We start from the raw sequence: 20,253 nt of genomic DNA on the forward strand, positions 1-20,253 counted from the left end.
TCGCTGCCAACGTTAAGACGCAGTGCATTATGAGACACGGTGGGAAGCTGTTTTCTCTCTTTGGCATCATGTTGAGGCTTTATTTTGGTATTGTATCATGTTTGATTTATTACATATAAATCTATTTAAAAGGGATTTATTTACTACAGGTTTGAGAGTAGAAGTGTAATTCCAGTGAGGTGGAATGCATTTCACTAAACTGCTGTAACAGCGTGATAATTTCACTTCATATATACTTAAGCCTTATTAAAAGTCATACCAGACCTTCCAGAAGCACTTTAATAAAAAATGTATTTTTATCTCCAACATGAAGTTCAGACATCTAGCAGCTGATGGAGGTCTGATGTCACAGCGCCCTCTAGAGGACATTTAACTCACCGTAATGTCATAAACTTTATCAGTATCTCTGTTCATTTGACTCAAAAAGCTTTTGTAAATTAAAAACAGTAATTCATAAACCAGGACAATTGAGGTGAAACTAACCATAATCCATTTTTGATACTAATATTATATAATAAGTTCATATTACATGATAAATAATACATAAAGGACTCGTGGCTGGTAAAGCTGCATAATATACCGGTACTCCTGTGATTTGTGAACATATTAGATACGTTTTATGTATTTTATGCCAATAAACTCACTTCATTGCACATTCAACAAATATTAGTGCTGATTGATAAATCATCAGATTGGTATCAGAGAGTTATTCTGTAAACACACATGGGTGAGACTATTTAAAATATGGCTCTGCTCCATTTAGGAGGGCCCGGGTTCTGGTCTTAGATTTACATTTAGATTTAACATTTACATTTAACATTTAACATTTACATTTATATTTAACATGTACATTTATATTTAACACTTATATATAACATTTACATTTACAACTTTGTGTTACTGCCAAACATTGTCCTCGGATAAGTTGTTGTTTTGTCTCTAAATGAAAAAGTGACATGTGAATATTGTCCTGCTTTTTTTAATTCATATGATAATGCTAAATGTACGAAAACTGCACAGGATTTTACAACGTGCAACATTTTACAAACGGCACCCATACACAGAGAGCCTTTACATCTTCAGACTAAAGACATACCTCTTCAGACTAAACCTCCACTTAAATACTAACACACTGTAGACCTTAAACTGTACTTATAATGGCTCTTATCTATAACAAGTTGTAAATCACCTTATTTGATGAAATTGCACTTTTTTGTTTCTTGTTTCGAGTTTGTATCTCTATGGTTGAAATGCACTTATTGCAAGTCGCTTTGGATAAAAAAAAAGCGTCAACTAAATGACATGTGATGTAATGTAATCTGAAAACTCGCAGCTCTCTTGTCGGGAGGAGGGGTTTATCTGGCATTCCAGACGTTCTGCGTTATGATGTCCAATAGGAGAGCTCCTTTTACGCACCCCATTGGCCACTCTTGGCGTCAGTCACAATATCCTTAACACTATGACAGATTACTATGGAAGAAGGTGGAGAAAGGGAAAAATACCTAAATAATCTGAGTTGAACGGCCATTTTTGTTCTGCTCGTTGCGGACTGGAGGACATAGATGAAGAAACACAGAACCTGATAAATACTTTAGCTAAGCTAACGGCTAGCCAAGCCAGCTAACGTTACATGTAGCTGTGCGATGACCGAACGGTGGTTGCTGGTGCCAGGTCGAGGACTGTAGTATCTCTGTTGCATCGAGTTTGTTGTTGTTGTTGTTGTTGTGCACAAACCGACCGTTTGTGGTCGGAAACAAACCCGAGCCAGACCGCTAATGGACCGGAGCCGGACCTTTGAATTCTCATCAGAAAGTTCAGCTAACCGTATCGTTGGCTGCTCCGCGGATATCAGCGGTCATCAATGGACACGTCCGGCTGTTTGATGCCGGAGAACGTGGCTGTCGTTCGGCTCCGATGGACGGATAACTACCGGTAACTTCAGCTCATATCAGCCGGTGGATCGGCCCGTTGTTCGACTCCAGCGACACGAACCGATCTGTCTCACGGGAACGGCTAAAGCTGCTCCTCACGGTGGTCAGGTCAAACCGGCACAAGGTGTCCGCCGCTATTTTACCGGGATAATCGGTTGGGATTATAACGCTGAATCAAATTAAGCATTCGAGTGTCCACAATGGGACCAGCGACCAAACTGGCTCTCAGTGTTTTCTTCATCTCCTGCTGCTCAGGTGAGTCTACCTGCAGGTACACACTACTCTGTGGAAGTGCAATACTGCAGTACTAATACTACTAGTACTTGAACCATGTCATAGTTCTATTAGTATTATCTATTGGCCAGTATCATTAATTTATTAGTTAACTCAATATGATCTATCCTCTGCCAAATCTGCTATTAGTAAATAACGGTTTATAGTGTAATATCATTATTCAACATGTTATAATTGATTAAAGTTGTGTCTGTTCAAGAGGAAGAAAAAAAGTACACTCAAATGAACTGCTAACCTTTACAGATGAGGTTTATTATTCATTGGGTGGTGATGTCATTTTTCATCAAGAAGTTTGGCAAACCGCTTTTAATCCTTAACTGAGTATTGTTTCATTTGTTCATTAGTTAAGCAAAAATAATCAGTTCATTCTGTTTTGCATCTTAGTTAACTGATTGAACATGACAATCTGATCAAATAAATATCATTACTGAGACAATAGTCTCCGGGTGCTCAATAATATGTGTTGTTACACTTATGCTATGCAACACAAATGGGAATATAACTTATAATAAATATTTTGCAGTTTGCAATCATAAGAGGTGGCGTCTAAATGATCAATTCCTTGTGATATTGATCGTAGTCCCACCTGGCCTCCTCAGGTGCCATCCTGGGCCGCTCGGACACTCGGTGCATCCACTCCAACTCCAATGCCCCCCCCCTCTCCTCCTCCTCCTCCTCCTCCTCCTCCTCCTTGCTGCTGGAGACTCAGGGGAACACTGGGGTGGTCTCCTGCTCTGGAGAGAAGGATAAGCGACTTCACTGTTTCGCCACCTGGAGGAATGTATCTGGAGCGGTTCAGCTGGTCCAGCAGGGCTGCTGGCTGGATGACGTCAACTGCTACGACAAGTGAGAGTCCTCTTCTGATCAGTTCAATGTCTACTGATCAGGAGTGATCAATACATAGTAACCCTCAGAACTGCCAAGCACAGACAGACTGAGGGGCTACGACTAAAGACTGATTTACGGGGGGTGGGGCTAAATACTGACACACTGACTTAATACCGACGGACCACGTACTGATTCTCTGGTTTCAGACACCTTAGGACGGAGAGTGTTCTTCTATAAATCCTGTTCTTCTTCGGCTGACAGGAGTGACTGTGTGGAGAAGAAAGAGGCTCCTGAAGTCTTCTTCTGCTGCTGTGAAGGAAGTTTGTGTAACAATAAGTTCCTCTACAGCCCTGTCAACAACCAGCCACAGATACCAAGTAAGGGGGGTGGGTGGGTGGGTGGGTGGTTGTGTGTGTGTGTGTGTGTGTGTGTGTGTGTGTAAGGGGTGTGTGTGTGATGCTACCTAGTCCAGGTTTAGTCTGTAGAGGTGGGGCAGGGCTGTATGGCCAAAAATTCATATCACTGTATTTAGAAAGATTCAGTTTTTTCAAGTAAACACATTAATTCATTGCCCTAGGTAAATGTACTGTAGAGGTGTGTTTTTAGCTGTACAGGCTTTCCCGGTGTCATTTAGGAGCCAGGACATCAAACAGTTGGAGTGTTGTTGAGGGTTTATTTCTCACAAACAGTTTGATGTAGAGCAGAGTGAGCGGGCAGGGACCTAAGGTTAGACCAGGTCCTGGATGTAAGGTGGACCTGATGAATCCAGGTACGGTTAGACCCGGTCCTAGATGTAGAATGGACTTGATCGGTTGGCAGCACAGTACACGAGTACCAATGTTAGGAAACGGAAGTGGGCAGCCACATGAAACCAGTGAAAGTAGCGGACTGGTAACCAGTGAAAGGAGCAGAGTAGTGTGGCTGAATCTAGTTGGGTTAAAGACCAGTCGAGCTGGTGCATTTTGATTTCTAAGCTGCCGAGGTCGATCAAGCACTTGCTCAACTAACACTCAGTCAACCACGGGGGGGGGGGGGGGGGGGGGGGGAACGAGGTGGGAGGAGTCATGGGCAGGTCCTGCAGCGTCAGCCTCCAAGAAAGTTCTGTCTGCAATGGACTCCGGTATCAGTAGAATAGCAGAGACAAAGTGGTGTTCTTGTTCATTTAAACGTGAAAGCGCAATAAAAAGATGTTCCCAAAATAATGAATGATCGTGATGAATAATTATCTCAATATTGATCAAAATAATCGCTATATTGATTTTGGCAATAATGGTCCAGCCCTACCTGCTAGAAGGGGCTTTACAGTAATGGCGCACTGATTTACCATGAATGCCCTATTCTCAAAAAATGTATTTCTTCTCAATTATAGAATAACTTTATTGGTTTATATGATGTATGTCTATCAGTTGTTATTGTGTTCTTATACCTTTTATAAATATACATCCTTTATGTCGTAGCAACAAACAAGCCAGTGCCTTCAAAGACTCCAGTGCTGACCACTCTGATGTACTCACTGGTTCCGATCATGGCTCTCACAGCCGTCGTCCTCTTCTTCTGGATGTACCGCCACCACAAACAGGCCTACCCACCTGTGCTGGTGCCCACGCAGGTGAGTGAGTGAGTGAGTGAGTGAGGGTTAGGCTAACATACGTGAAATACAGGGCCCAGGCTATGGGATGTGAGGACATGTGATTAAAATCATGTGATTAACATTACATTGGTGACAAACAGATCCAGTAATCACACATGCTCAAATTGAGCAAAATCATGAGCAGGTCAACCGGGTTTATGAGGGATTGGCAATCCGAGAGGAGGCCGCCTCCCTGTATTCGAACAGGAAAATATACAATTTCAGCGATATTGCCCATAATATATATATATATATATTTTAATCTCAACATTTCATGATGACATAGGGGAGGCAGTGCATCCCCTATGTCATCACTGTTCAGTTCTTTGTTCCGTGACAATAAATAAATAAAGTTTTAGAATTAAACTGAATTCATTTGATTTGTTAGTCGTGTATTGATTACATGCAGATGTTGATAGAACTCTATTACTCTATTTAGTCACACCAAGTAGTCCCATTATGATCTTCCGGATCTTTGCTTCTAGAAATGTTCTCTAACTGGACCTCTGAACCATGTCTAGTTCAAACTGGACAATTACCATCACCCGAATCCCTTTTTCCTTTCTGAAACAAAGCCAAATATTAGCAGAACAAAAGTCAAACATGATATAAGATGGTGAAGGAAAACCCTCAGACTGCAGTGTCTCATGTAGTATCCATGTTTATTTTTCAGGACCCCGGCCCTCTGCCTCCCTCCCCCATTCTGGGCCAGAAGCCACTGCAGTTACTGGAGGTCAAAGCCAGGGGGCGCTTTGGCTGTGTGTGGAAGGCTCAGCTACTCACTGAATACGTGGCTGTCAAGATCTTCCCCATCCAGGTCCGTCCCAGCCTGGTTGAACACACTATCATCCATCACACGCAGACAGTATAAACAGAGAGGCAGTGTGTGTGGGGGGGGTCAATCAAGGTTGAAGGGATTTTACTGAATTCTGATTGGCCGAGGACCCAGTCAGCCTCTGGTGCGCGGTATTACATTTCTCGTTGCTTGTGAACCTTCAGAACAAACAGTCGTGGCAGAAGGAGTTTGAGATCTTCAGCCTGGACGGGATGAGTCACGAGAACCTGCTGCAGTTCATCGGAGCAGAGAAGAGAGGAAGCAACATGAACCTGGAGCTGTGGCTCATCACGGCCTACCACGAGAAGGTAGCTCCACCCCTTACAGCACAAGTGTCCACCAGAATCATGGTTTTAGTTAAATCAACAAAACAACAACACTAATCCGTAATAACAATAATTAATAATAATGATAAACTATGTAGAGGAATGATTAATGGATACAGAACATATTATCTGAAGGTAGATCCTTTGATTTCTGAGTGGTCCATATCAGATCAGTTGCTTGAGGTCGTGTGACCTGTTGTATCCACAGGGTTCTCTCACTGACTACCTGAAGGCCAACGTCCTCTCCTGGTCTGAGCTGTGTCTCATCGCTCAGTCCATGTCCCGAGGTCTCGCCTACCTGCACCAGGACGTCCCCGGACACAAGCCTGCCATCGCACACCGGTACACACACACACCGCAACACACACACACACACAGGTACGCACACGCACACAGGTAACAAACTGGTCCACGGGCACACAAAAACACACACAGGTAGGCCTGTGAGCGAGGGGTCTTACTCTTTGTGTTTTCCAGGGACTTTAAGAGTAAGAACGTTCTTCTGAAATGCAACCTGACCGCCTGCATCGCGGACTTCGGCCTCGCTCTCAGGTTTGAGGCGGGAAAATCCCCTGGAGACACACACGGACAGGTGAGAGTACACCTGTTTGTATCTCTGTGTGAGCTGGAACAGGAAACAATCACTCTTTGTAGTTCATTACTGCTTTCACACTAATAGGTTAGTGTGTGTCCACCAGTGTGTGCAGTTTATTATTACACTTATTAAGTTATTAAATATCTCTTAAGGGTGGTTCTAGAAAAGTACGGTGAGAGGGACTGAGAGGACCTGTTATGTTGTATATTATATGTATGTCTAGAGAAACCACATGTGATTGTGTGCCAGGTGGGGACCAGGAGGTACATGGCCCCGGAGGTCCTGGAAGGGGCCATTAACTTCCAGAGAGATGCCTTCCTGAGGATAGATATGTACGCTGTGGGTCTGGTGCTGTGGGAGCTCGCCTCCCGTTGCAAAGCTGCTGATGGTAAGAACCCCCCCCCCGCATGAGTCTGGATTCCGATCCACCTCACATTGTGGTCTTTGAAGGCACGCCATCTCTCTGATACTGTTCTGGTGTCCTCCGTGTATGTGATCCAGGTCCAATAGATGAGTACATGCTGCCCTTTGAGGACGAGGTGGGTCACCATCCGTCTCTAGAGGACATGCAGGAGGTGGTGGTCCACAGCAAGCTGAGACCCACCATCAGAGAGTGCTGGCAGAAACATACTGTGAGTAACGCTACATTACCCATCATGCACCATTCAATGCAGATCCAACACGGACAAGAAAAAAATCCTTACTTGTGACTCTGACTCATGTTGTGTGTCTTGGACCTGTGTTGTGTCTCTCTGACCCATGTAGTGTCTCTGACCCGTGTTGTGTTGTCTCTGACCCGTGTTGTGTCTCTGACCCGTGTTGTCTCTGTGCGCGTTGTGTGTCTGTCCTCAGGGGCTAGCCTTTCTGTGTGAGACCATTGAGGAGTGCTGGGATCACGAGGCCGAAGCTCGCCTGTCGGCCGGCTGTGTGGCGGAGCGAGTTGTTCAGATGCAGCGTCAGATGAGCCACATGGATCCCGAGGAGGTTGTCACCGTGGTCACCATGGTAACCAATGTGGACTACCCCCCAAAGGAGTGCAGTTTATGATGAGGACCAATCAGGACGGAGCTGGGACTTCCTGAGCAAACAGTTTCTTTCCCTGATGGCAGACTCTGGTCACGTGACCCTCTGATGAGGATGCAGAGGGTCTCTTTCTCAGCACGGTGAGCAACACTGATCAATGATATTAGTTCCTGTTTGTATTGTAAAAAAAAGACTTCCTGTAAAGTAATTTGATCTGAAGAGTGACTCATTGTGTGTGTGTGTGTGTGTGTGTGTGTGTGTGTGTGTGTGTGTGTGTGTGTGTGTGTGTGTGTGTGTGTGTGTGTGCATATGCATATGTATATACGTTCCAGAGCATGGTTTCATAATCAGGCTTTTTATCCTTTCTATTATTTTAAAAGATGGTTTGTTGAGACAAAAGTGGAGATAAGTGGGAGATTAAAATAGTTCATTAAAATAGATTATACAAGTTTAAGTCTAAATAAAAGTCACAAGACATTTCACATGTTTTAGATATTGATTAGGATCAATAATCTGTGATGTTTCACTATTTGTTCAACCTATTCTGAAAATCAAATCTGACTGAAGAAAATCCAAAACGTGCTTTTTAATTTTCATAAAGGTCTTGTCAGAAACTAAAAGAGCTGCTAATCAATAACACTGATAACAGAGGATGGAATGTGAAGTTTGGATTTGTTCAATTCACAGTTAATATTAAAAGTATGCTTTTATTTTGTAATAGCTCCTGTTGGTTTCCTGTGTTTTATCCTGTTTGTGGCTCAAAAGTGAATGGAATTATTGAATAATTAATCCAGAAATATTTCTATTTTTATTAATTTTGATTCAGACATAAACTTGGTATTATCACTGAAAAAAGAGAAAACCTGTGGGATTCAAAAAGACAGTTTGAGAATGAAGAAAGAAAAGATTAAACAAGTAAGTGACATCATTGTGTGTTACGAGACGTTCAGGGATCGTCAGGAAACCAGACCACTGTCTCACTTCGCTTCAGTTTGTACATATTAACATTTATTCTCGGACAATTTTATAATGTTGAAATGACCGGTAGCTTTATATGACGATAATGAAGATATAGATGTTAAACATGCATGCATGTGTGAACATCTTTCAGTTTTCTGTTTTTTTGGTTTATTTTACATTTTCTCTTTGGAAGCCAAGATCAGAAATGAGCCAATTGATCGCTCGCCCGATCGTTTCATAACATTTTAAGATGCAACTTCTGGAGAAAAGTCTTGAGATTTCTTTGATTGTGAATAAAATATTTCCAACACTAATGTTGCAGATTTTCAGCTTCAGAACACGTTGTTATAAATATTAGTATTATTTAAACCGACGGTGCCGGAAGAATAAATATATGATCCAAAACAACTAATTCAATGTTAATCTGGCTTTTTAAGCAATTGTTGTTCTATAGCCTGCCTCTTCTTCTTCTGTTCTTCATCACATCCCCTCTTCTGTTCTTCATGTCCTTCCTTCTTGACAAACCAGGAGATATATGGTCTATTGAAAGTTGCTCCAGATTACTATAAAAGACCTGTAAGGGTTCTATCAGGGTTCTATAAAAGTTCTGTCACGGTTCTACTATTTTTCAATAAAATGAGTTCTACTGAGACACATATTCGAGTTATATAAGAGAGCTGTGAACGTCCTGTCAGAGTTTTAACACGTTTCGCTACAATTAATGCAATGTTTGTCAGAGGAGCTGCGGGCGCACCTTCATGTCTCGCGTGTTTATGTGAGCGGTGCCGCGGTGGCTGATGGGATTGCTCGCTGGTAGGACATGTCCGCCATGTTTTCCACGGTGCATGCAACTGAGCAGCCCCTTCAAACGGTTCCCACCTCCCACTAAACCCGCACACTTATGAGTCTCCCCGCCGGTTTCCGGAGCAGCGGATACCGATGAGCTCTGCTGCGGCGGACACGTCGGTACCGGTGCGGGTTTCTGGCGGGATTCACGGTTCCGTGGGATTGGCGAACAATGAGTAAACTCTCGTTTCGGGCGCGGGCGCTAGACGCCGCCAAACCGCTCCCGGTTTACCGTAACAGAGACCTGCCGGACCTCACCGACTGCGTTTCCATCAACCGGGCTGTCCCACAGATGCCGAGCGGGATGGAGAAAGAAGAGGAGCTGGTACGGACATGTTTAAACTGTGAAGTTAGCCTCGCGGCGTGCTATGGCGGGATTCATGGCATGTTTACGTAAAGTTCTGTCCGTACGTAACTTACGTTTTGCGAACTGTCCGCGTTGTTAGCGTAGTGCCAACGTTTATACGTAGTTCACATGGCAACCGGCGACGCGGTGTACCGTATCCCTGCTAGCCGACCTAGCTGCTATCTTATCAGTGCTACTAAGATAAGATGATCAAATAATCTATTAGTCCCGCTGCGGGAAAATCTAACCGCAGTCCAGGTTAAAGTGCAACCAGAACCGTTCAAACAAGTATTAGAAATAAGCAGTAACATAATATACAGACATGACTATGCACTATTGCACAGTGTATTTATATTGCACAGGTCTTGCGTGTTTTGTGATTTACTGGGAACAGAGCTGCCTAACAGTACACCACTGTTGTATAACGTTACTACTATTAACCAAAGTAACTCACCTGGTATTTGAAGGAAGGAGCGGCGGCAGTTCTCCTTCGTACACTAATATTATTGATACCCTCTTCCTGTACTCGATACTGAAAGAGAAGATTGCCCCCCCCCAATGGAATGCTTTTGACTTCTTAATAGAGGGCCTCTTCCTGTGTGATCGTGTTGGGAAAAGGTGTGGTGTTCAGGGTCCTTGCATGCACGGATCTCCCCCAAAAAGCTCCTCTATGGCTCACTTCTTTGGTGGAGAAGATCCCTCCGTCTGGTCTTCTCAATGTGTTCTGTGTGGCCATACGCGCGCATACACAGACACGTGTAGACGGGGAAGCCAGAATGCTCCCAAACTTATAAAACGCCGGTGGCCTCACAAGGTCCTCAGCTGGTCCGCTGTTGTATCATATCCACCGCAAACTAGACACACCTCTTCAGACTAACCCTTGACTAAAAACACCAACAAATTGTTGCATTGAAATTGTACTTGTAACAAGTTATACATCGGCTTATTTGTTTCTTGTTCCTCTGAGTTTCTAATAATGATATGGAATAATAAAATACATTTAAAATGGGTTTCAAATAAAATTCATATTGTGTGCAAATGAAAATGTGGCCATATAATCTTAAAATAGATTTGATTAATGCTTCAGACCGTTTATTCTTTCGTTTAAAAAAAACCCCACCTGCTTTGGATCTTTGGTTTTCGTATGACGCTTCAATGCTTAGTTGGAGTGTGTTATGCTGCGTTCACACCAAAAGCCAAGCGCAGCCCCGACTAGTTGTGTAGTAATTTCACTTTATTCGCGTCCCGCTTTATGCACGCCCTGAAGGGGGCGTGGCTTATCTCCGTAAAGACAGTTAGAATACTATCCGCTATAGAATGTTTAAGAATCACTGAGCTAAATGACATGTAATGCAATGTATGGCTACTGCTACTGCTCGTAATTATTATTATTATTATTATTATAATTAATAATAGTCAGCTGGACCATCTGCTCCCCCTTTCTATGAATTTTAATTGTCACAGCCCAAACCTGAAATGCCTTTGACACCTCTGCTGTAGGGTATGGTGATGCTGCCACACTGTCAAAGGAGGTTTTCGGGGGCAGGGAGCACTCAGTCTCCTCAGCAGTCTTCTGTCCCTTTTTATAGAGTGCATTTATGTGATCAGTCCAGTTTATTATTCAAGTGAACACCCACTGTTACCTTGGCTTCAGTCTGTGTCTGGATGTTTTTTTAGGAGCATCACCTGCAGAGGGCGATGTCAGCCCAGCAGGTTTTCAGGGAGAAGAAGGAGAACATGGTGATCCCTGTACCTGAAACTGAGAGTAACACCACCTACTACGACCGTCTGTACAAAGGAGAAGTCAAAGTCCCCAAACAGCTCATCCACATACAGCGTGAGTTCTACCTTTGTGTAGTACCTGAGCTTGAACCTGCATGATCTTATCACTAGTAGACATGTGCATGTGTACCTCTGTATTGCACCTTCTGCTGAGCAGACTACCTGCGTCGGGTCTTCATCTTTATGTGTGTAATGATGTGGTTCTGCAGCTCTGGGCCTAGACCGTCCAGACTACGACATGGACTCCGAGGATGAGACGCTGCTCAACAGGCTCAACAGAAAAATGGAGATCAAACCTCTGCAGTTTGAGACCATGGTGGACCGACTAGAGAAGTCCATGACACTCCAGGTAACACTGAATCTGCTATTGTCCCGTTGTGGTGAGCCTGTGTGAGTTGGAGTCTCAGTTTCCTGTTGTTAGGGGACAGGAGGGGCCGCCGGTGAGGTCTTCTGCTGCTGTAGATCTTCTTCAAGGTTCCACGTGTTGTGCATTCAGAGATGGTATTGTGTGTTCTTTGGTTGTAACGAGTGGTTATTTGACTTCCTGTTGCCTTTCTATCGTCTCCAACCAGTCTGCCCGTTCTCCTCTGACCTCTCACATCAACTGGTGCTCGCTGGATATTTCCTCTCTTTAGGACCATCCTCTGTGAACCCGAGATGGTTGTGTGTTTAAATCCCAGTAGATGAGCAGTTTGTGACGTACTCAGACCAGCCCGTCTGCACCAACAACCGTCCACGTTAAAATCTCTTCAATCCCCTTTCTTCCCCGTTCCGACTTCACCACGTCTGTGGGCCTACATGCAGCGAGTTGTGGCCATGTGTAGGGCTGTCAAGATATCACATTTTTGTTGTGCAATCCTTTCACCAACATTAGTTGTTATAAACGATATTGTAATTTTATGCAACTAATAACATAATTATGATATAATAGAGATACAAGTACGCTCTTTTAAAGAACAAAGAACGTTGTATCAGTCAGAATCCCAAAGTGAAAATGTTGGTGACGTTCATTTATATGTAAAATTAATATCGCACCACCAAAATTAATTGCACTAATCTTTGTATATTGTGCGATAAGTCAATATATCGCACATCATGTACCTAATAATGATAATTTTTTTGTCTGGTTCTGTCCTCAGCTGGTCCCTCTGTCGGAGGCAAAATTGCTGCTGAACGAGGACGACTACTTGCTGAAGTCGGTGTATGATTACTGGCTGAGGAAGAGGAAGAACTTTCGAGGTCCATCTCTGACTCCTCACATCAAGCAGGAGAAGAGAGATGGGTCCACAAACAGTGACGCCTACGTGGCATTCAGACGCAGGACGGAGAAGATGCAGACCAGGAAGGTTAGTGTTTGTCATCATGCAGACTTTGTGATGTAGACTGGCGGATCGCGATCCGGACCCGGACCTAAAGCGCCGACCAATAGCATTCGCGTTGAACCATCCCACGTGATACTATTCCACCAATCGAGTCTTTGCATTCCAGGCAGGAAGATGATATCGTCTCAATACTGCGCGGACAGATGAGATGAGGTAGCGGCAAAGTACAAATAAAAAGACGATAGGAACATTATGATCTTCCGGACCTCTGCTTGTAGAAATTTTCTTTAACTGGACCTCTTCACATTTTAGCTGAAGAATCCTTATAGCGCCGTTCCTTCGTTGCATTTCTAAGCCGCTATTGAGCTGCAGGCACATTGAATTCCTTTTCTTGACACGAATGACAGCAGATCTTACGCTTGTTTCGTTTGGAGTTTATTTACGCATTAAAAACGTTGACTAAATACACAAAATAAAACATTCCGTCACGCGGTAGAAAAACTGTGCACAAGTGCCTAATCAGCTCATCTCGGGAATCACCTGTTGGAAACATGTTGTCAATATAAGCAGGAAAATAAAGGGGGCGTCACGCCAACAGATGTCCAATATAATACGTCCTCAACATAAGGAGGTCCAATTAAACAACATACACACTTTGGGCTCTTACACCCCTGTATGTAGACCATGAGCCTTTAACAGTGTACAACCAAAGCATGAGACTTTTCACTCATCACTTATTTATATATATCTGATGTGTTTCAGAACCGTAAGAACGATGAGGCTTCTTACGAGAAGATGCTGAGACTCAGGAGGGAGTTCAGTCGGGCCGTCACCACCCTGGAGATGATCAAGAGGAGAGAGAAGTCCAAGAGGGAGCTGCTCCACCTCACCCTGGAGGTGGTGGAGAAGAGGTGAGGAGGTGGGTGGGGAGGGTCGGTGGAAAGTTGAGCTGTTCCTCAATACCGAGAACGTCAGACAGAAAAACTTGTGTTCTCAGTAGAATGGGCTCTAGAGTCCGTACTCCCAGAGACGTGTGGACCAGCGATGTGCGTTTTTCAGCTGGAACAGCAGCTGACTTGATGACGTCGCCATGTCAGCTCTTGACGGTTAAGGGTAGTAACTATAGAACCAGATGACATCTTTTTTTCCCATTTCTCTAGCTAGAGTCATTGTCACTACTGGGAGCATGAGGTGAAACAGCCTGCAGTGGGTGTGGGTGGGAAGTCTTGATGTTTGTAGTCTTATGTGTTTGCATTCAGGTATCAGATGGAAGATTTCAGTGGAGAAGCTCTCAGAGAGGTTTCACTCCCCCTTGTGGAAAAACCAGTGTACAGCGCCCCCTTTACCCTGAACAACAGACACAGAGGCGACATCAAGATCAAGCTACAACGGGGTCTCCTTCACAGTACACAGGTGACCTTCTGTAGTTACTTAGAAGACTCTAAAATGTATTTAATACATTAGTTAGTCCCCTTCAAAGAACCTTCTCTCATATAAATCACTCAGCATACCTGCCAGCAGTGATTATCCAAGCTAAAAATATAATTTTCTCCCTAGTCATCATTGAAGACATTTTGAAGAAGGGACTTTGTTGTTTTGTGTATCAATACAGTGTCTTTGCTCCCTTAGATCTCATGTTCAAGTGTGTTTTTCAGAAGAACCTGGTCTTTGACGAGCATGCCTCTAATCTGCTCCAGCCAAAGAACAACATCAAAAGGGAGCGATTGTGTCCTCCACAGAGACGTCCCTGTCCATTCACCGTCAATAAGGCCAACATCAGACAGTACGATTTCCACAGCTCTGGAGAAGAAGACAGCTCCCCACCTCCACTGGTCAGCCTGCACCATCACAGCATCTTTACCGTCTTTTAGTTACAAAGAAACATCATCATTTGAAATGTAGTAAACTCACTCATCTGAAACATGACCATCACCTGATGCGAGTCTGCACTAGGGCTGCAACATTTTCGTTTCGTCCTGCGATTATTACGTCATTCACTGGGTTGCGGAGCAAAAATAAAAGCCGAGCCGACGTAGAGGAAAGAGCAGTCACATGACTCACAACGACTATTCATATTCTATTCTATTCAGACGAAGACGTCTATTTATTTCACAAATTTGTCCCATGTCTGTTATTGTTGACAAATATATTTCTATGTGTTGTACTTCTTAATGCTGTCATATACGGTAGTCTAGTGCACATCTACTGTGGGTTATATGGTAGTTGATGCTATGCCTGTAAAGGGAGACACACGGTGATCCATTAAACTAAGAATCCTCTAATGAATTTATTTACAAATGCCATTTTAAATTAATCTCATAGCACTTGGTTATTTCTTAGCTGTATTTAGATGTGATGTGTACATTTACTTAACTTGGACTAAAATGATGGTTATTTAATGAATAAGCTTCAAGTGAACATGGGGGGGTGTGCATCTGTGAGTGTAGTATTAAGAACAAGATCTGACGTTAAAACAAATCCTGTTAAATATTCGGATTTGTATTTTTCTTTATTTTTTTACAAATGATCTTTTAAGCAGCCTGTTTTTTTGCAGTGTGAATTTGGAATTTTGCTTTAGAATTAAGGGTTCGAAGGTTTTTATAATCCGATGCGTCAATTAATCAATTATCAAAATAATCGATAGTTGCAGCCCTAATCTGAACGCACCAGTACTGGACGTGTGTGTCCTTTACGTGCTAAGCTAGGTTAAATGCTAAAAGAGTTCAGAGGATTGGTGGTTTGATCCCAGGTCCGGCTAACCTGCGTGTTAACGTGTCATTGGGTAGGACTCTTAACCCAACGTTGGTCCTGTAGCTGTGACTACGGTGTGTGTGAATGCTAGTTGCTTATGGGCAGGGTGTCAGTCAAAGGGAGAAAAAAAATCATTATCTAATCCATTATTGTAATCGCTACACTATTATCCTCCTAATCTGTGTAATGCAGTAACACAATATTCTAATCCCATCTCTCCTCAGTCTCCTCCATCTCCCCCTGATGGGGAAAATGATCCTGATGGAGTTTATGTCTTCAGGAGAAAAGCTGGATGTCAATATCTCGCTGTGAGTGTGTTTTATTTTAAACTAGTACTGCTTGTGGTACTATTGCTGCTGCGTTTAGTAATACATATAGTACTGATTCTAGTACTGCTGCTTCTTGTAGTACTTTGCTACTGGTTTTGCTTCATGACAGATAACTAATTCGGGGACCTGATTGATCCTTTTAAATACTACGTCCAAAGGAGCGTTCACACCGAACCCGTCACACAAAGTCTACGCATGGAGGGACGCAACTCTGCGATTGAGCCACCCCAAACATCAGATACTCCATCTTTGGCGACAAGGCGATAGTTTTTTTTAGATTTTTTAAATATAATTTCATTTCTCTGAATGTTTTCTTCCTGGAGCTCATCAACGTCCTCCTTACTGTCCACTTCCTCAACATCTGACTTCCAAACGGTGACAAGTTGCGCTCAGACGCTCTAAACGCTCCGCAGGACTCCCGGGGTACATTTGTGGTCAGTTCACATTTGTGGTCGCGATACACGCGGATTGACCACAAATGTACCCCGAGAGTCCTGCGGAGCGTTTGAGGCGACACATTTGCGTCGTGTTCAGTGTGAACGTAGAATAAGTTGTGAAACACTGAATATGTATACCTCTCTGAACTGTGTTTTGTTTCTGCAGCCTGGGGCGGATCAGCCGGGTGGAGACGATCACTCGGGACTCCATCACTCTCTAGCTAAACTGATTCTGGCTCCTCATTGGACGGGCCTAGGCCGGCGCAGGATAGGACGGGGGGGCAGGTAGCTCCCCCTCTGCTGAGCCCTCACACTCCTCACAGTCTGCATCCGTAAAGCTGAAGCCCCTTTTTCCGTCTTTTTGATCAGGGTCATACTGGACCGAGCCTTTACAGGTCTGGATCCATTACTGAAGGAGCTGGAGTCTTTAACACATCGGGTCTGCAGAACCAGGACGAGTAATGACACTGTAACACTGGAGCAGAACCCCCCCCAGACTTCAGGAACCACGGCTCCCTTTCTGACTGAGGTCCTGAGGAGGTTCTGCTTCAGGCCCAGACCAGCTCAGGGCCAGAGGAAGGGCGGCAGTAGGACCACTGCGCTCTGTATGAAGGACCTTAGAGGACTTTGCAATAACTCAGGTAAGCCTTGAGGACCATAGTGTTTGCATGTGACCGAGGTGTAGCTCATCTGCAGAGTGTCGTAGGTTAGTAAAGCAGAATTTTTCAGGTGTGTTGCTTCAGTTGATCTTTAGTCTGAAAACATCACCTCAAAAAAGAGTCTGTGGTTCAATTTGTCATGTGTCAAATATGCTCATTTGTCATATCATGGCTTCAGGGAAGATAGTGATGCATTTTAACATGTCTTGTGCCAGCAGGAGGCACCACAGAGGAGGAGTACCACAGTCATCAGCAGCAGCTCATCCAGATGCAGAGAAAACAGCTGGAGCAGCTGCAACTACAGAACCACTCTGCTCCATATAGACTGTACAATACACAGGTAGTGTGTGTGTGTGTGTGTGTGTGTGTGTGTGTGTGTGTGTGTGTGTGTGTGTGTGTGTGTGTGTGTGTGTGTGTGTGTGTGTGTGTGTGTGTGTGTGTGTGTGTGTGTGTGTGTGTGTGTGTGTGTGTGTGTGTCTGTCTCAGCCTCCTGGTCTCTGAGTAACATCCTTTCCTCTTGTGTTTAGTCATCCAGGTCCAGTGAGACCAGATCAGCGACTGTGAACTCTGCCAGTGCTCAGTTTGCAGCCTCAGCTGTGATCAGCGCTCCTCTTCCTCCTTATTGTCACATGGACCGACAGAAAAAACCCTACAAGTGCAACGGAGGGCTTTATTCCTCAGGTGAGACACCTCACCTGTGTGAGCCTCACTGGGAAACCAAGGAGAACCTTATTCCATTGGGTGTCCTTGTCACATCCTCCAATACTAAGATGATGGTCGAAGAGGTAAAGATTGACCTCATCAATAGTGAAGGACTATGTATTTTAAATGTATACAATGATGTTTTATTTATTTAGTGCTAACTCTTAGATGTTAATATTCTCCTCAGGTGCCTCCAAGCTTGCGTACTTGTCCTCCTCCCCTCAGTCACTTCCTAACAAAAGGAACCAGGCCGGAGCTGTCTTCCCCTCCCCAGCCCACACTGCTCGACCCTTCGCCCCCCCAACGTCTGCCATAATGGTCGCTGCCAGCCTCGACCGAGTGCCGAAAGTCTCCGCCGCCAGGTGAGCGCCTCATGTGGCATAGCTAATGTTAGCTTCAGGGCAGCAAAGTTATATCTATAGAGCTCGCTGGCTGCTTATCCTAGAACTAGCTCCTGTCCCCATGACCAAGGTTGGGCTAAAGCATCTCCCATTTTGCTACAGAACCGAGCCAGAACCAAGTTCCAACCCAACAATTCTGTACTCATCACGAACAAATAGTGTTTCCCACCGTTCGGTTGAAAATACTCCAAACACAACTCCTACAAGCCTTAAAAGAGTTATAAAATATCCAAATGTGTCCATAAATATCTCCCACAGCGATGCATATGTAACTCTATCAAAGCTAGAAGGCAACAACGAACTTCTGCAAACGCCAGCGCATTCGACCCTGAATACGGTGATATCTAACATTTCTCTCAGACAAACTGTGCTGGAGTTATTGTAAAAGGACACCAAGCACCAGAATTATATATATCCGATATGCCCCATACCTTTTCCGTTTTCATCGAAAATGTGAATATAATCTGCTGCTGTTTTTTGAAGGTAAAACGTCCGGTCATCTTGTGGCCTAACAAACAATTTCAGAAACTTTTGCGCAGTGTTTCATCCAAAGCGACTTAGTGCATTTCAACCATAACGATACAAACCCAGAAAAACAAGAAGTGCAATTTCATCAAATAAGCCGATGCACAACTTGTTCTAGATAAGAGCCAATATAAGTACAGTTTAAGGTCTGCAGTGTTAGTGTTTTAGTGGAGGTAGAGTCTGAGGTGTGTCTTTAGTCTGAAGATGTAAAGGCCATGGGGTCATGTCCTGGATGGAGACTGGACCCCATCCATTCACAGTGGATGCGGTTAGCTATTTTAGAGGGGAGAAGTGTGGGAGAACTTAGGAAGGTTAAAGAGCAGTCGAGCTGCTGCATTCTGGATGAGCTGCAGAGGTGGAATGGAGCAGGGAGACCTGCCAGGAGAGAGTTACAATAGTCCAGGAGATCACAAGAGTCTGAATCAGTACCTGCGCCACCTTCAGAGAGAGAAGGGGTCGTATTCTCCTGATGTTGTAGAGCGTGGACCTACAGGATTGTGTTGTCACTGTGATGCTGGGAGTCAGAGAGAGTTGGCTCTCAAGTGTCACACAGAGGTTCCTGGCGGTCAAAGTGGGCGTTAACACGGAGTTTCCAAAGTTAAGTCAGGTGCTGGGTCGGAGAATCTTCTCCCAGAAAGAGGAGATGTCAGTCAGACAGGCAGAAATCTGTGCCGCCACCTGAGTGTCTGAGTGAGGGAAGGAGAGAAGTAGTTGGTTGCTGTGGAAGGAGAAACCATGCGAGCGAATGACAGAGCCGAGAGAGTTGGTGTAGAGGGAGAAGAGGGGGGGACCCAGGACGGAGCCCTGAGGAACTCCAGTGGGAAGAGGACACTCACTCTTGTCTCCTTCCCCCCTTTATAATGTTTGGGGAAACACTGCTGATGGTTGACTGTTTTTTATCTTGCAGAAACCCTCATGAGTCGGAGAGACCACTGAACGGACTGTCAGAGACGACGCTACCTATGGAGGTCACATAACACCTCCTGCTCTTCCTGCTATTACCAATCACCCCTTGCTTCTCCTCTTCCTCAGTCACTGGTGAATGTGAATTTCCTGACCTCTAGAAGAAGAGATGGTGTGAGAATTTTTCCTAGTGTCAATAATATAATTATTGTTATTATACGGTTTGTAAATGTCTTTGTAAAATAGTTTTTTCATTTCATAAGTATATTTTTTAAAGCAGATTATTATGTGACTGAAGAAACAACTGATTGGTACACAGCACCTGGCTCTGATTGGTCCACAATAAGTGTAGCTTCCTGTTTGGTTATTTATTTATCATGTTTACATTTAGCATTTCTTTAAAATCCTAATTCAAGTCTTCATTTTTTTTTCTTAAAGATGAAAAACTGATTTGAAGGATTTAAAGATGTGTGCGCCGGCCAGGATCTGCTCTGTATTTTTTAATGTTAACGAATGTCTGATCATTTGAGCCCATTAAAATGCACCTCTGAAATGAGACATGGAAGTCTTTTATATTTTAAAATGTATGCAGTCTGAATCATGAGCAAAAGAAGTTTGTATTTCTCATGAAATGCTGAGAAATAAAAATATATTTAACAGACGAACAACTTTTTGGTTTGTTTTATTTGTGTATAAATATACAATAAATCATGGATCCCTCTCCCGGGATGGACCGACTACAATGGATGGCATGTGTACAGAATGAACAATGAAAAAACGGCACAATACAATTTGCTCAATATGTCAGCAGGGCTAGGCTGGTCAGGA

The 20,253-nt window shown here is 43.9% G+C and overlaps 2 protein-coding genes across 10 annotated transcripts; both read left to right on the top strand.

Moving 5' to 3' along the window:
* The first annotated feature begins 1,303 nt into the window (after positions 1-1,303).
* LOC119228726 (activin receptor type-2A-like) lies at positions 1,304-8,760 on the top strand. 3 transcript variants are annotated; one of them, XM_037488621.2, is made up of 11 exons: positions 1,304-2,186; positions 2,806-3,071; positions 3,260-3,430; positions 4,511-4,662; positions 5,357-5,500; positions 5,683-5,826; positions 6,053-6,186; positions 6,322-6,436; positions 6,689-6,827; positions 6,941-7,071; positions 7,292-8,760. In XM_037488621.2, exons 2-11 carry the CDS (start codon positions 2,873-2,875, stop codon positions 7,484-7,486), a joined length of 1,524 nt encoding a protein of 507 aa, XP_037344518.2. In that variant the 5' UTR covers positions 1,304-2,186; positions 2,806-2,872; the 3' UTR covers positions 7,487-8,760. The 3 variants fall into 3 exon arrangements, with proteins under 3 accessions (XP_037344518.2, XP_062420958.1, XP_037344517.2); XM_062564974.1 differs by having other exon boundaries at positions 1,305-2,186; positions 2,825-3,071; XM_037488620.2 differs by having other exon boundaries at positions 1,305-2,186; positions 2,825-3,071; positions 3,315-3,430.
* Positions 7,525-20,085, top strand: epc2 (enhancer of polycomb homolog 2 (Drosophila)). 7 transcript variants are annotated; one of them, XM_037488619.2, is made up of 14 exons: positions 7,525-7,602; positions 11,292-11,451; positions 11,606-11,745; positions 12,536-12,742; positions 13,481-13,629; positions 13,978-14,131; positions 14,374-14,550; positions 15,694-15,777; positions 16,402-16,520; positions 16,605-16,876; positions 17,110-17,234; positions 17,422-17,575; positions 17,784-17,958; positions 19,430-20,085. In XM_037488619.2, exons 2-14 carry the CDS (start codon positions 11,313-11,315, stop codon positions 19,497-19,499), a joined length of 1,965 nt encoding a protein of 654 aa, XP_037344516.2. In that variant the 5' UTR covers positions 7,525-7,602; positions 11,292-11,312; the 3' UTR covers positions 19,500-20,085. The 7 variants fall into 7 exon arrangements, with proteins under 7 accessions (XP_037344516.2, XP_037344514.2, XP_037344512.2 ...); XM_037488617.2 differs by lacking the exon at positions 7,525-7,602 and adding an exon at positions 8,830-9,593 and having other exon boundaries at positions 17,422-17,679; XM_037488615.2 differs by lacking the exon at positions 7,525-7,602 and adding an exon at positions 8,830-9,593.
* The last annotated feature ends 168 nt before the right edge of the window (positions 20,086-20,253 follow it).

This window comes from Pungitius pungitius, chromosome 10, assembly GCF_949316345.1.
Source record: "Pungitius pungitius chromosome 10, fPunPun2.1, whole genome shotgun sequence".
NCBI lineage: Eukaryota > Metazoa > Chordata > Actinopteri > Perciformes > Gasterosteidae > Pungitius > Pungitius pungitius.

Excerpts from the sequence above, each read along its gene's own strand:
- epc2 (XM_037488615.2), top strand. The coding sequence starts at position 9,441 with ATGAGTAAACTCTCGTTTCGGGCGCGGGCGCTAGACGCCGCCAAACCG. Across the intron at positions 11,746-12,535 it reads AGAAGTCCATGACACTCCAG|CTGGTCCCTCTGTCGGAGGC; the intron begins GTAACACTGAAT and ends TTCTGTCCTCAG. Across the intron at positions 16,521-16,604 it reads AGGATAGGACGGGGGGGCAG|GGTCATACTGGACCGAGCCT; the intron begins GTAGCTCCCCCT and ends CTTTTTGATCAG.
- LOC119228726 (XM_037488620.2), top strand. The coding sequence starts at position 2,132 with ATGGGACCAGCGACCAAACTGGCTCTCAGTGTTTTCTTCATCTCCTGC. Across the intron at positions 5,827-6,052 it reads TCACGGCCTACCACGAGAAG|GGTTCTCTCACTGACTACCT; the intron begins GTAGCTCCACCC and ends TTGTATCCACAG. Across the intron at positions 6,187-6,321 it reads AAGCCTGCCATCGCACACCG|GGACTTTAAGAGTAAGAACG; the intron begins GTACACACACAC and ends TGTGTTTTCCAG.